Here is a 14490-nt window from a genome sequence, read left to right as displayed (position 1 = left end):
CACTATGCTTGTTTTGAATTTTCGTTTCTGTAGTTCTCCCCATAACGATTGATATGTGTAATAAATAACTCTGAAGTGCTGTCTTGTAGGATTTTGTGTAGTTTTTGCATGCACATTTGTATATATTTCATATGTCATTAATTTCATTGTATGTGGTTTAGTTGCTGAATTGAGTAAGTCAATATGATGACCAGAAAGAGCGATGCTCCATATCTGCCGCTGTTTTCTTCTAATTCTGAATTAAAGAAAACATGTAATTGCGGGATACAAAAATGAGAATATTATCGCTCGTTACACCAACATATTTAAGGGGACAGGTTGAATGTTAATTAGAGTTATGGAATACAATGTTGTTATAGGAGAATTGTAATTTTACTTGTGTGCCATTTTCCTTGTGATCATGCTTCATATAATTATAGTTTAATTGCAATCAGTCTGTAATATCAAAGAGGTGCTGCATATGTTAGTACAATGATGTTTTTGAAACAGAAAAGAGATATTTTTCTTTCGTTCATTCTCCATACAAACAACCAATTTAAAATATTCGATGATTTATTTCAGTATGAGAGAATACATAAAAAAAATGTTTTATAAAATTAAATAATAAAATTTGTACTTTGTATGAATAGTAATGTAATCATTAACCATTTACAAAATTTTTCTATATAAATATGTTTTCTTCATTAAAACGGTATTATGTTATCCATCTTAACCAAAATGTTGAATATTTTGTATTCCATTATCTGAAAACAACAATAAAAATCAATAATAGAGAAATCGAACACTCTACTTCAGTCTTGTGTCCTAATTAAACCTGCTATATTATAATTTTAGTATATATATAATAAACAGAATAGTTCCTTATTCTTGAAAGGTAGCAAATCTTTCACAAGCGGATATTGCTTTAGTAAGGACTTGGAAAAGAGTTAGTATGTATGGAATATATAGTTCAAAGTCAAGACTGGAATGAGAATAAAGAGTAAACTTAAATAAAGAGCGGGGCTAAATAACTCTCTCTTCTAAATCGGCATATTGAGTCAGGATTCGTTTCCATGAAAATGAGATTGAGAATGCAGTTTAATTGTTTAAATTTAAATTCAAAATTTTGATGTTTTTTCAAATTGGCTTAATTCAGCTAGGAAATTATTTACTTTGGTGTTAAATTATTTTATATAAATGCAACTGAAAACTTTATGCTTTTTTCATAACTCTTACAAACAAGAGTAAGATGTTATGAAAATATATAACAATCAAACCACTTGAAATGCTTGTCAATGCTCTGTTTTATTCGTCACTCTCATTGGCGTGTGTAATACCATCACTTTCCGAATTTTCTTCCTTGTTTTTCGGAACATTCTGGGACTAAACCTGTTCATACCATGCTTTATCGAGTCTGGCACAAACCAACAGAGTCTTCTAATATCAGATAACGTGGAAGCTCTTACCCTTGGTTTCGTTACTGGTGTCAACAATAGCACTATATTTTCAGCTAACGATTTGTTGATATGTCGGAATGGCGTATACAATGGCATTTAACTACTTGATGCTATATCTGTATCGTTGGTAGACCACTGAAGCCTTACACATGATTGAAATTTCAATATAATTTTGCTCTTAAGTTTTGGGTAGAAAATAGTCTATGAAATGATTCTTCAAGTCTCTTAAAACTGCACTGCCATCAATGACTTGCAACAGATCTGTTATATGCTTTACCACTGTTTCTTCTGTTCTTCCTTTTCTGTCTTTCATCTCCAGATTCACTACTTAAGTCACACATATTCGGAATTAGTACGGTACACAACTGCATTGTGGTATTTAGAGGGAAATGAGTAGTTTTTGGCGGGATAGAAACAGTGTTAGCAGCTGATAAGCGATGTATTCACGTTACTCTGGCTGATATATCTTGTTTCAAAGAGTTGACCTGACCTCTAGAATCTAGATATTGAGTTGAAATTTTGACATTAGATAAAACAACCATGGTAAAAGCCACACTTATGCGTTTGATGCAAAAAGGTCGTAATCTCGCTTACGCCCTTATTACATCAAACTTCTCAATTATTCATTCCTACACCATTATGACCTCCCTTTTCATCACTGGAGTAAAACATTCTATATATCTGCTGTTCAATATCCCATTACCTTCCCATATACCACATCTAGATTATTTTGTTTCATTTCCTTTTTAATACTTCCTAATTTCCTTTCTTGTGACATGGTATGTACGATCCATGTCCCTATCTTAAACTTTGTTGATGCATGTCTTTTTTTCCTATCTATCTCCCCCACATTTTTACTCTCTCGTCCTATAGCCCTTCCCAAGCCGTTCTTCTTCCGTGGATCCGAATATGTGAATATTTTACCAAAGCCTTAAAAGTGAAATAAAAAAAACTTTTTTTTTTTAAATTCTATGACCTATAATATGATATGCACGCAAATATATTACAGGAGAGTAGACACACAAGGGATCTAAAACTCTTAGTACGTAAAGTTAGTGATGTATTTAAGATTTTCTCTATGGTATCTAAGCCCTTAAGATTTCATTTGGAAGCAGTCATTATTTACTATATCTAAATGTTATATACTTTGTTTTTGATCCCAACCCTGATTTGCCTCTGAGTGAGGAAAATAGATTGATGAACTCCGTATAAACACGTTGTCATATGAAGGATGATTCGAGACAGAAACATTGAAAAGGGAAGAATAAAATAGGAAAATTTCGCTATAAATATTCCCTAAGAGGGTCAATAGGGGTATTGTTCTTAAGAAATTTAATTAAGTCTAAAATAAACATTCCATCAAGTGATTCAGCACAGAGACGTTACTCTTGAGCATAGCTTCTCAGTTGCAGCTGAGAAACAACATTGTGAAAGTAGGTACAATTTGTAAGGTTGTTTCTCACTCGTCAGCTGTAATTGCACACGAATACAAATGGGAGCAACAAAGGAAATAAAATATTCTTGCACAGTTGGAATAGGTAACCAAAATGACATGGTATGCTGAAACCCAGCAAACATTTCAGTGAAACATAATATATAGACAGAAAACAAATCAGTAAAGGTGTACTGTATAAACGTGACATGAACGAGAGAATAATGATGTTTAGTATGAAAGTTTCGTTCAGAAAAATATCAGAATTGATCACTTAACCACAGAAAAGGGAGACAGAAAATATAAATTTATTTATTTATTTGTAAAAGGCATGCAGGATTACAATCCTACGATTGCCTTATTAACATAATATTTTTAATACAATACCATTATTCTTAAATAAAATAGGCAAGAAAGTAAAATAAGCAAGCTGCAAAGACAAAACGAGAAAAGATAAAAATGCAAAATACAAATAGAGTAAAAATACAAAAAAAAGTATAAACACTTTCCTGCAACTTGTACATATATTATAAATGCATTACAAATATAAATTTCAATTCATTATTTTACAGTGTCAAAAAATATTCTCAATACTATCGCATATAAAAGGACATACCAATAGTGTTTTAATTAGATTTATTATCCTTTCGAGTATACACATTAGAAACAAAATCCAAAATCCATTTCAAAACATTAACCCAGAGAGCTCCAAATCCATACATAATTGCTTAATTTTTGCATGAAAATGTGGTTCAATATCAAAAAATATATCACAATATTTCAACACAAAATTACATAGTTTTGAAGTTCTAATAATCGATGAATTTTTGTGTTGAGTAGTTCTTGAAAGTGAAACATAAAAGAAGACATCATATTTAGGCCTAAAGCCTGGCACGTATAAAGAAACTTGAGAGAGTACAGAAGGACAATCTATTATATTGTTCAATAGTTTTTTTTTTTTTTCAGAAATATCAGTGACAATACTGATCGGTGAACTGTAAGTGAAGTTAGTCTAAAGTATTCTTATAGTTTACTTTAGTATCTTTTAGTATTGGATAAATAATATGGGCAATATATATTATTAATCATGCAATACAGAAACCTTAAAAATTGTTTGTATATCAAGTGTATGTTCTTTATAATATGAATTCTATATAATAGCTTCATAGTCCTATTTACTCCTAATTAAACTGTAATAGAGAATTATAGCAACTTCTGGTTTCTTAAAATACTTAGTATTTCTTATTACAAATCCTAGCAATTTGTTTGCTTTATTTACTAACTCCTTATAGTGAGTTGTAAAACATAATTTTGTACCAAAATAAATTCTAAGATCTTTAATTGAATTAACTTCGTCGAGTTGATAATTATCAGTTGAGTAATTTACTGTAAAATTTTTCTTCCTTGTGTAAGACATAACTTTAGATTTGTTTATATTTACAGTAAATGAATTTCTAGCACACTAGGCAAATATGTTATTAATGTCTGACTGTACTATTATTTGGTCATTTTCGTTGTTAATTGTTCTATACAATTTTAAATCATCGGCAAAAAGAAGACACTCAGAACCCTTGACTGCGTCTGGTATATCGTTAATCATAATTAAAAATAACAACGTATCAAGATTATATCCTTGTGGGATTCCTGAAGTAGGAACGAATTCTTGAGATACTCTATTATTGAAAGATACAAATAAACATCTTTTGTTTAAGTAGGAGCAGAAGAACTTCAGTAAACTTATTTGAAACAACAAAATTGTACATCTTTTTTTAATAAGAATCTCGTGATCTACTCTATCAAATGCTTTTGCAATATCCATATATATCATATTCACACGTATATTTTCATCTAACTCATCTAAATACATTTTACAAAACAATAAATTTGATGTTGCTGATTTAATGAATTAACCAATTTAATCCAAAATTGTTTTTGTTTCAGAATTTCTTAATTCCTTCTAAACTTATTGATTCTGACCTCATTTAATATATTTTGAGGATTTTAGTATTGTTGATTTTAGTTTATTGTCCCTTTCAGCAGCGAGGCTAAACGATACGTGGTCCTACCGATTAACGTGGAATCCGAACCACATGAGCTTCCGCCAGGAATGGAACCCGGGTCTCCCACGCCAAAGGCGCGTACGCTAACCGTTTAGCCACAAAGGAGCTCAAGAGGACTTTAGTAGTAACATATGGACTGGTAGTAGGTCCTTATTGTAAAAAACGAAATAAATGCACAACAAATAATTCACAGACAAAAATTGATAAAAATAAATTGTTCCCATTTGGGAATAGTGGTATTAAAAGAGTTAATAATAGAAACCGATCTGTAATTCGAAATTATTATGAATTTTCTGATTTTAAAATAGGAGTAACAGCAGGTACCTTTCATCTACTTGGGAAGTCACATGTTCTTAAAGCCAGATTAAAAATAAACGTTAATTATGGAGTTACTACTTCAGCACAACCCTTAATAATATATGGGGAAATGCAATTTGGACCAGCCGATCTTTTAGGCTTCAACTTTTTCTTATTAGTACTTAGAACTTTTGCACTAGTTATTGACCCAATATTCAGAATATCAAAGTTCAAATCTTTATTTGTTTCGGAAAAATTAATTTCCTCATCATTATATTTAAAATTAGATGTCAAAAGAACTGAGGAGAAATAGCGAGCAAAATCATTGAGTAAGAGCTTCCTCATTTGAATATGAGAGAACTTCTAAAGCACAAAATGTTTGTAAGTTACGAGAAGTTTTCAAAGTTTTAACATGATTCCAAAATTGCTTGATATCTTGTTTTATTTCGTTTTCTAAATTATTATGATAGACGCGAAACGCTATTTGAGTACGTCTCTTAATGTCCGATCGCAACTCTCTAAACCTCTTAACATGATATTTAGAATATTTACGCTTTCTCGCACATTTATCCTTTATTCCTATATCTTTAGTAAACCATGCCGGATATTTTGACTTTGATACATATTTGCATTTTGGAATACATTGGCAGAAAAAATATACAGAGATATATATAAATAATCCACAGCTTTATCTACATCATTGAACTTATATAGATGTCCCCAATCGTAGTCTCGTATCAGTCTATAAAGTAAAAGGAAATCGCTCTTTTATAATTGCAATATTCTTTTTTAAATTCTTCTTGTACTCTACGTTCAGTATTTAAGGAAACACAAGATTCAGACAAGGATGGTGAATATCCTCAATAACCAAAGGAAAACTATCTCTTTCAATTACCATTCTAATGTTACTAAGAACTAAGTCTAATATTCTACTGTTATCATTCGTCGCATTATTGCATGATGTTAAATTCAACAAACTCGCAAGATTAGCTATTGTGTGACATGAAGTAAAGCCATTCATAAATTATAGTTTGTTCAATAAAACATTTGACAAATTCCCTACCATATAATCACACAATCCTGCGAAATTGACGTTTTTGAAAATGCAAGAGAAGTTTTCGCTGAGTTGTATGTGATTTGGTGTGCTGATTTCGAAAATTTTTGTCCAACACGTTAGGAGTTTTTTAAAAACGATATTTTTGCCAAAATCCTATTTTAAAAGGAATTCACTCGAACAATATTGCATATATTATCTGGCAACAGTGTTTTTATCTATTTAAATCTATGTAAAATAATCGATTCTTGATGAGGCAAATTGATTTGTCAGCAATCAATGAAAGTACTTAACGAATTCCTTTTCTTGATACCTGTACCAAGCAAACGAGTTTCTTTCGACAATAAGCTTTTTTTTTTCAATCTGGAGCACAGCTATTGAACTGCCTCTTTCAAGAGGATAAGATCTATAGTCAGATCATTAAGTTCAACCTGAGAGAAGGGCTGAGGTGAATCGCCTCCAGAGGGCTTATATGCGGTATCGGAGAATTGAATTTCTTAATGTTCCGAGTCTGGAAACTCTGAAGAGATGACTGGCAATTCAGTGTGGGGCAAAAGGCACTGTCACATCAGGTCCATGAGGAACGGGGCGTATGACCGATGGAATGTTCTCAGGTTGAGATTAGCTTTTAATTTTTGCGGTTATACCCACGGACATGGCAGGAACAAAAATACAATCATAAGAGTGGTTTTGTGGTTCCCTCCCTATCATTGGAATTCCAAATCGTAAAGCAGTCTTCTTTCCTTTGAGCCACAAGCTAGATTGTTGATACACCGCACACAAACTTTATGAGAAACCCACGATTTGTCCTGGTCTGCAAGTTAACGTCAAAATACGCAAGATACAGTTATCTTACATAGGTTGTAATGCTTCTCATGCGATTTTTAATAACACTATATTCGCCGCATGTGTAACAAGTCATCTGGCAAATTTTCACCTCTCGAACTCCCCCGAAGCCATGTTTCACGAAACGCACTAAGAAAAGTAACCGTTACGATTGTGTCTGTGATGAAGTTTCCACTTGTCACTGCATCAAAGCACGCACGACACTGTACACGAATGAAACATTGATACGGGCTTACACCTTCCGACGTCTTTTATCTTACTACGAACACGGTACGTACACGATGCTCTGAGTTAAAGAGAGATAAACTGAGTCCCTCATGATGGCTTTTCCGATGACTCCAGAACAAATTCAGTCTTCCGAAAGATAACACGTTCAATCACTCCAGATAAAGCCCAAACAAATAGAAAGGTGACTGCTGCTGGCTTCGCGAGCGTTCCTACGAGATATGCGAACCAAGATCAGGATTCGCGAGACACTATTGGTAGCGAGAGATTGCGACGGGATGGGAGTGATGGTGACGGGGAGGTGGTATTATGAAGGTTTTGCTACGGTAGAATGATGGTCAGGCAGGGAGTGAAAACATTCAACGCCGAAAGGCAAGTTTTACGGTAAATGTTCATAGAAATCCAAGTAAAATTAAATATTTCAAGGAAACGTGTCGTGATAGATACTTTTCATTATTTTGTTTTAGATCAGCACGAAAAACTACATTATCATTTCCCTTGTACTTTTTTTTTTCATCACAGGCCCGTGTTATAGGAATTTTGGACAGTTTAATACTCAAAGGGAAGAAAATATCAGTAAATAAGTATGGGGAATATACACAGTACACTAGAAAACAATAAATACAGACTATGTTATGTCAATTAGCAACCAGAATATAATAGAAAACATCTGCCTCCTCAACAAACATGTACTTAGTAATGTCAAAAACCCGTATGTACATTTTTATTAGTTTTAGTTGTGATCTTTTAATTGAAGAAAGTACTTGTCTTTTTCTTCTTGTGATTTCGCAAGAGAAAAATGAAAATAACAAAACAATCAGGCAAAACAAGATGGAAAGTTAGAGTTGTTAAAAGAAAGATTAAAGAAAATCGAAAATCGGTAGTGAAATTGCCAGAGAACAATAAATACAAAAATCCCTGGGACGGAATAGAAAAGAAACTAAAAGAAAGAACCTTTTGAAGAAATAAAAGAGAGGGGTAAAAGGAATGGAACATTTCATCCTTGACATCTCTCATGATATAAAAGGAAATAACAGTACACCTTAAAGGTATTACAAATAGAAAGAAGAGGAAAGCTTTACATATAAAACAAGAAAGAAATACAGCATAATTTTAGTATGTATAGCGTGAAAAAGGAGGAAATGATAGAAACGCATTCAAAGATGCGTACATGCGTATAATTTAAGCAATCGAAATAAAACAAGGATATCACTTCAAGCAATCAAGGGCGTAAGCAAAGGACGATACTAAAGAAATAAAAATGTATTTTAATAGGCCAATGTAACAAGTTGAACAGTCACACTTTTATGAGGAATAACTAGAAAAGAAGAAATGAAGTAAAAAATAAGGTACAGAAAATAGTATGACAGTTAAAATAATATGGAAAATGCTATCTCACCATTATGAGAAAGATATATATGAATAGTCATCAGCCGAAAATGACACAGATAGATTATGATTGTAGGAACAATAATAAAAGAAGACATTTATGAGTTTCCTAGACACTTATGAAAAGAATAACAAATGCAAGCGTGATAGATAAGGGGAGTGATATGTCCAATTCATAAGGAGAGCACCCAACCAGATGCTGCAAATTATAGATCCGGAACTCTTTTTTGATAGAATAAGTAAAGGAGCGCATCATATGTGAAACAGAAAACAACAGTCCCAAGGGGTGGGAAGATGTTAACTCTGCACTTTCTAGCCTTCAACACATAGAGGAGATGATGAGGAGGTGGTGATGTCAATTTCCGGAAACACGCTTGGACTTATACCGCTGATTTTTGCAGGTATCCACCTAACAGGGTATGGGTGAACCCTTAAGCCTAGAGCATAGAACAAATATAATTTTCCACCTCTACCAGGAATTGAACCATTTGTTGTCAGTATGTAGGCGCCTCCCAACTACGCCGTTGCACCTTTTTCTAAATGCAGTACACAAGAGAATTATGTAACTATCATTAACAAGAATATCAAAAAACGTAAAGGAAATACTAATCTGTAAATACTATTGTGGTTTAGATCAGGCAGGAACACGACTTGCCACGAATGCTTGATAAAACAAATAATTTTAAAATACTATAAAAATGCAACTGATCATCTTATGTTTGCTGATCTTGAATGTTTAACAACAAACAGAGAAACTCGTTAAGTTAGTGTAACAAGGGAAGATAGCCAAGAAATTAGTAAGAGTAACGTAAGTAACTATGAAACGAGTAAGTCAAAATGTAAAAATAGAATCTAAACAGAGAATGGATCCTTTGAGAAGGAATCTTGTTGAAATGGGAACGGGGAACCCCGGGAATATCCACCAATTCGATATTGTCATCGTCCTCTCATGGTCTGGGATTGAGTCAATGACCGCATGCATCATCTCTACCATTGACCCAATGTGCCCTCTCCGTTAGAAGTTCTGATGAGGACTACATATAATTACAAAAGTTTTCATCGTATTGAAACCAACATAAGGAAATATACGTTAATGTTTGTACTTTTCTGTAAGGGCGCTTCCAAGTACAAAAAATTTACAAGTAGAAAGAAAAAAATTGCAATCACTTATATTGTAGTTATTAATTAATGTAAAGTACGCTATAATAAAGCATCCATCTACATTATTTTCCTTTTATATTCCAACTTTGTCGACGTGAATGTGCTTACAATCTATATATCTTTTTTAAATTCAACTTAATTATGCATTATTCAGGCTCATATAAAACACTATATCGTAAAATGTTGCAGCACCTTCTAATTAAGACAAAACACATACTTGCGAACAGATACGTATACAGGAATTTATTTCAGGAGGGGTTCAAATTCAATATGAGGATAAATTATGTTAAAATTCATAAAATCACCCCTAAAATTATCTAAATTTACAGGAAAATGGGGATTTCGGGGAAGGTTTAGACCCTCAGAATTCACCCTTTGCGCACATTCCTGCTTGCAAAATTTTGAAGATGATTACGGAATTTGATACATTAACTTGCGTTACAACGATCTTAGTTGTATGTAAGATCATTGTAAAGAGAAATATTATACATTCGCCATATTTCTGAATATTTTTCCAGACTATCAAGCCCATAAGGAAGATTTAATGAATATTTCATTTCATTCCAGATTATTTGAGAGGAAAAGCTGAAGAGGAAAACCCACGGAGAAAACATGACGGAATTTTCCCTAGAATTTCATGTAAGTTGAATATGATGATTTAGCGCTGATGAATGTATTTACTTAATACAATTATTTTTATAAGTTTCGATAATAAAGTTGAGTATTATACATCCTGTGCTTAGCGAAATTAGCATTATTTTCTTATTATTTACATATAACTATCACACACAAGGAAGAAAATACTGAACATGGACTACGTGGTAGATCATTTAGATACATTATTGTTTTTGAAAATTTTGTTTTTTTCACAAAGCGAGTGAATTAGATTTCTCGACAATAATAATCAATAATAGTTAAAAAGAAATAGCGATTTGTTTCTAAAAATACAATATTAGGTAAAAGTAAGATAAAAGAACACAATACTATATTGAAAGTATCAACATGCTCTTTCTTGGCTTATTTGTCTTATGTATACACCACTTACGTCAAGCTGGCGATCACGCTTGTAGCCACCACACTAATATTAACAAATTTTTTGTGCTAATTTATGCTGCAGTTATCAGAATTTGTGCTACAATAGTTACGGAACTAAGCGGAAAAGAAAGTTGGTCGCCAATTTGATGTCAAGTTAGCGACCACATTGAAAAAAACAATTCTTATCATAGAGATATTAACAAATTATTTTGTGCTCAATTTGTGCTGATTTATCCTGCAGTTATTAACACTTCTTGCTGCAATAATTACAGAATGAAGAAAAAACAAAAGAGGTTGGTCGCCAAACTGACGTCCAGTTAGCTACCACATCGCGCAAAAACAATCCCAAACCCACTATACCAACAATCATATTATGTTCTCAATTTGTGCTAATATATCTGCAGATCTTAAAATATGTTCCGCAATAGTTACACAATTAAATAGGAAAAACGTTGGTCGCCAAATTGACGTCAAATTAGCGACCACATTGTGAAAACCAACCCCTACAATACAGATATTAACAAAGGATTTTATACTTAATTTGTGCTGATTCACGCTGCAGTCATTAGAACTTGTTGCTGCAATAACTACACATTGAAGAACAAACAAAACCGGTTGGTCACCAAGATGACGTCCAGTTAGGAAGTGAAATATTAAAATTTCAGCGACCATCCTTTCTACACTTGAATGAGGAAGTTAATGCTTGCGATGGAAGTGTCTCTTGATGCTTCTATTTTTGCCGCACAAAGCAGAATTTGTGCTTGTACAGTTAACCAGATACAAGGCATTAATAAAAATTGGAGGGAAAAATTAAAATTTCAACGACCACCCTTACTACACTTGAAAGAGGAAATTAATGCTTGCGACGGAATTGACTTTCGTTGCTTGTATTTTTGCCGCACAAAGCAAAATTTGTGCTTGTACAGTTACCCAGACACAAGGTATTAATAAGAAGTAGACTCAAATATTAAAATTTCAACGACCACCCTTTCTACACTTGAAACAGGAAATTAATGATTGATATGGAATTGGCTCTCGATGCTTGTACTAATGCCGCACAAAGCAGAATTTGTGCTCGCAAAGTTAACTAGATACAAGGCAGTAATAAAAAGTAGAGGGAAATATTAAAATTTCAGCGACCACCCTTTCTACATTTGATAAAGGAAATTAATGCTTGCGATGGAAGTGCCTCTTGATGCTTGTATTTGTGCAGCACAAAGAAGAATTTGTGCTCGAACAGTAATTTAGATACAAGGCATTAATAAAAAGTAGAGAGAAATATTAAAATTTCAGCGACCACTCTTTATACACTTGAAAGAGGAAATTAATGCTTGCGATGGAAGTGTCTCTGGATGCTTGCATTTGTGCAGCACAAAGCAGAATTTGTGCAAGCACAGTTAATCAGATACAAGGCATTAATCAAAATTGGAGGGAAATATTAAAATTTCAGCGACCACCCTTTCTACACTAGAAGGAGGAAATTAATGCTTGCGATGGAAGTGTCTCTGGATGCTTGTGTAGCACAAAGCAGAATTTGTGCTCGCACAGTTAACCAGATACAAGGCATTAATAAAAAGTAGAAGGAAATATTAAAATTTTAGCGACCACCATTTCTACACCTGAAAAAAGAAATTAATGCTTGCTATGAAATTGTCTCTCGCTGCTTACATTTGTGCGGCACAAAGCAGAATTTGTGCTTGCACAGTTAACCAAATACAAGACATTAATAAAATGTATAGAGAAATCTTATAATTTCAGCGACATCCCTTTCTACACTTGATAAGGAAATTAATTGTTGCGATGTATGTGCCTCTCCATACTGGTATTTGTGCAAGCAGAATTTGTGCTTGCACAGTTAATTAGATACAAGGCAATATTAGAAATTAGAGGGAAGTTTTAAAATTTCAGCGACAAGCCTTACCTCACTTGTAAGAGGAAATTAATGCTTCCGACGGAACTGTCTCTTGTTGCTTGTATTTGTGCCGCACAAAGCAGAATTTGTGCAAGCACAGTTAACCAGATATATGGCATTAACAAAAAGTAGAGGGAAATATTTAAATTTCAGCGACCACCACTTCTACACTTGAAAGAGCATATTAATGCTTGCTTTGAAATTGTCTCTCGTTGCATGTATTTGTGCCGCACAAACCAGAATTCGTGCAAGCACAGTTTACCAGATACAAGGCATTAATAAAAAGTATAAAGAAATGTTGTAATTTCAGCGACATCCCTTTCTACACTTAAAAGAAGAAATTAATGCTTACGATGGATGATAATTAATGCTTGCCGCTTGATGTTTGAATTTGTGCAGGGCGTAGCAGAATTTGTGCAAGCACAGTTAATTTGATACAAGGTATTAATTAAAAGTGTAGACAAATATTAAAATTTCACCCACATCTGTTTCTACACTTGATAAGGAAATTAGTGCCTGTGATGGAAGTTCCTCTCGATGCTTGTATTTGTGCAGCACAAAGGAGAGTTAGTGAAAGAACAGTTAATTTGATACAAGGTATTAGCAAAAAGTACAGAAAAATATTAAAATTTCAGTGACATTCCTTTCTACACTTGATAAGGAAATTAATGCTTGCGATTTAAGTGTCTCGCGATGGTTGTATTTGTAAACCACAAACCAGTATTTGTGCTCGTACAGTTCACTAGATACAAGTTATTAAAAAAAAGTAGAATGAAATATTAAAATTACAGCGAAAACCTTTTGTACACTTGAAAAAGAGGAAATTAATGCTTGCGATGGAAGGGTCTCCGCATGCTTCTATTTGTGCAGCACAAAGCAGAATTTGTATTCGCACAGTTAATTAGATACAAGGCATTAATAAAAATATAGACAAATGTCAAAATTTCAGCGACATCCCTTTCTACACTTGATGAGGAAATTAATGCTTGCGATAGAATTGCCTCTCGATGCTTGTATTTATGCAACACATAGTATAATTTGTCCTGGCACAGTTAGTTAGATACAATTAATTAATAAAAGGTAGATGGAAATATTAAAATTTCAGCGACCAGCCTTTCTACACTGAAAGAGGAAATTAATGCTTGCGATGGAATTGTCTCTTGTTTCTTGTATTTGTGCCGTACAAAGCATAATTTTTGCTTGCACAGTTAACCAGATATAAGGAATTAATAAAAACTAGAGGGAAATATTAAAATTTCAGACATTACCCTTTCCACACTTGATAAGGAAATTATTGGTTGCGATGAAAGTGTCTTCCGATGCTTGTATTTGTGCAGCACAGTGCAGAATTCGTGCTCGTACAGTTACATAAATACAAGGCATTAATAGAAAGTAGAGGGAAATATTAAAATTTCAGCGACCGCCGTTTCTACACTTGAAAGAAGAAATTAATGCTTGCGATGGAAGTGTCTCTCTTGGCTGGTATTTGTGGCGCACAAAGCAGAATTTGTGCTTGCACTGTTAACCAGATATAAGCCATTAATAGAAAGTAGAGGGAAATATTAAAATTTCAGAGACATCCCTTTCTACACTTGATAAGGAAACTAATGGTTGCGATGGATGTGTCTCTCGATGCTTGTATT

At 33.3% G+C, this 14490-nt stretch overlaps 1 protein-coding gene across 1 annotated transcript in view; it reads left to right on the top strand.

The window, feature by feature from the left end:
• The window catches only part of LOC145688980 (uncharacterized), a 107898-nt gene that overhangs the window by 16101 nt on the left and 77307 nt on the right, over positions 1-14490 (top strand). The window contains exon 2 of the mRNA XM_081763135.1: positions 10468-10539. Coding sequence (XP_081619261.1) covers positions 10468-10539 — 72 coding nt within the window. The remainder of the gene's footprint in view (positions 1-10467; positions 10540-14490) is intronic.

The sequence above is a fragment of the Thermobia domestica genome, chromosome 7, assembly GCF_964235325.1.
Source record: "Thermobia domestica chromosome 7, izTheDome1.hap1.1, whole genome shotgun sequence".
Classification (NCBI taxonomy): Eukaryota; Metazoa; Arthropoda; class Insecta; order Zygentoma; family Lepismatidae; genus Thermobia; species Thermobia domestica.
This window is presented reverse-complemented; position numbering and strand designations above follow the sequence as displayed.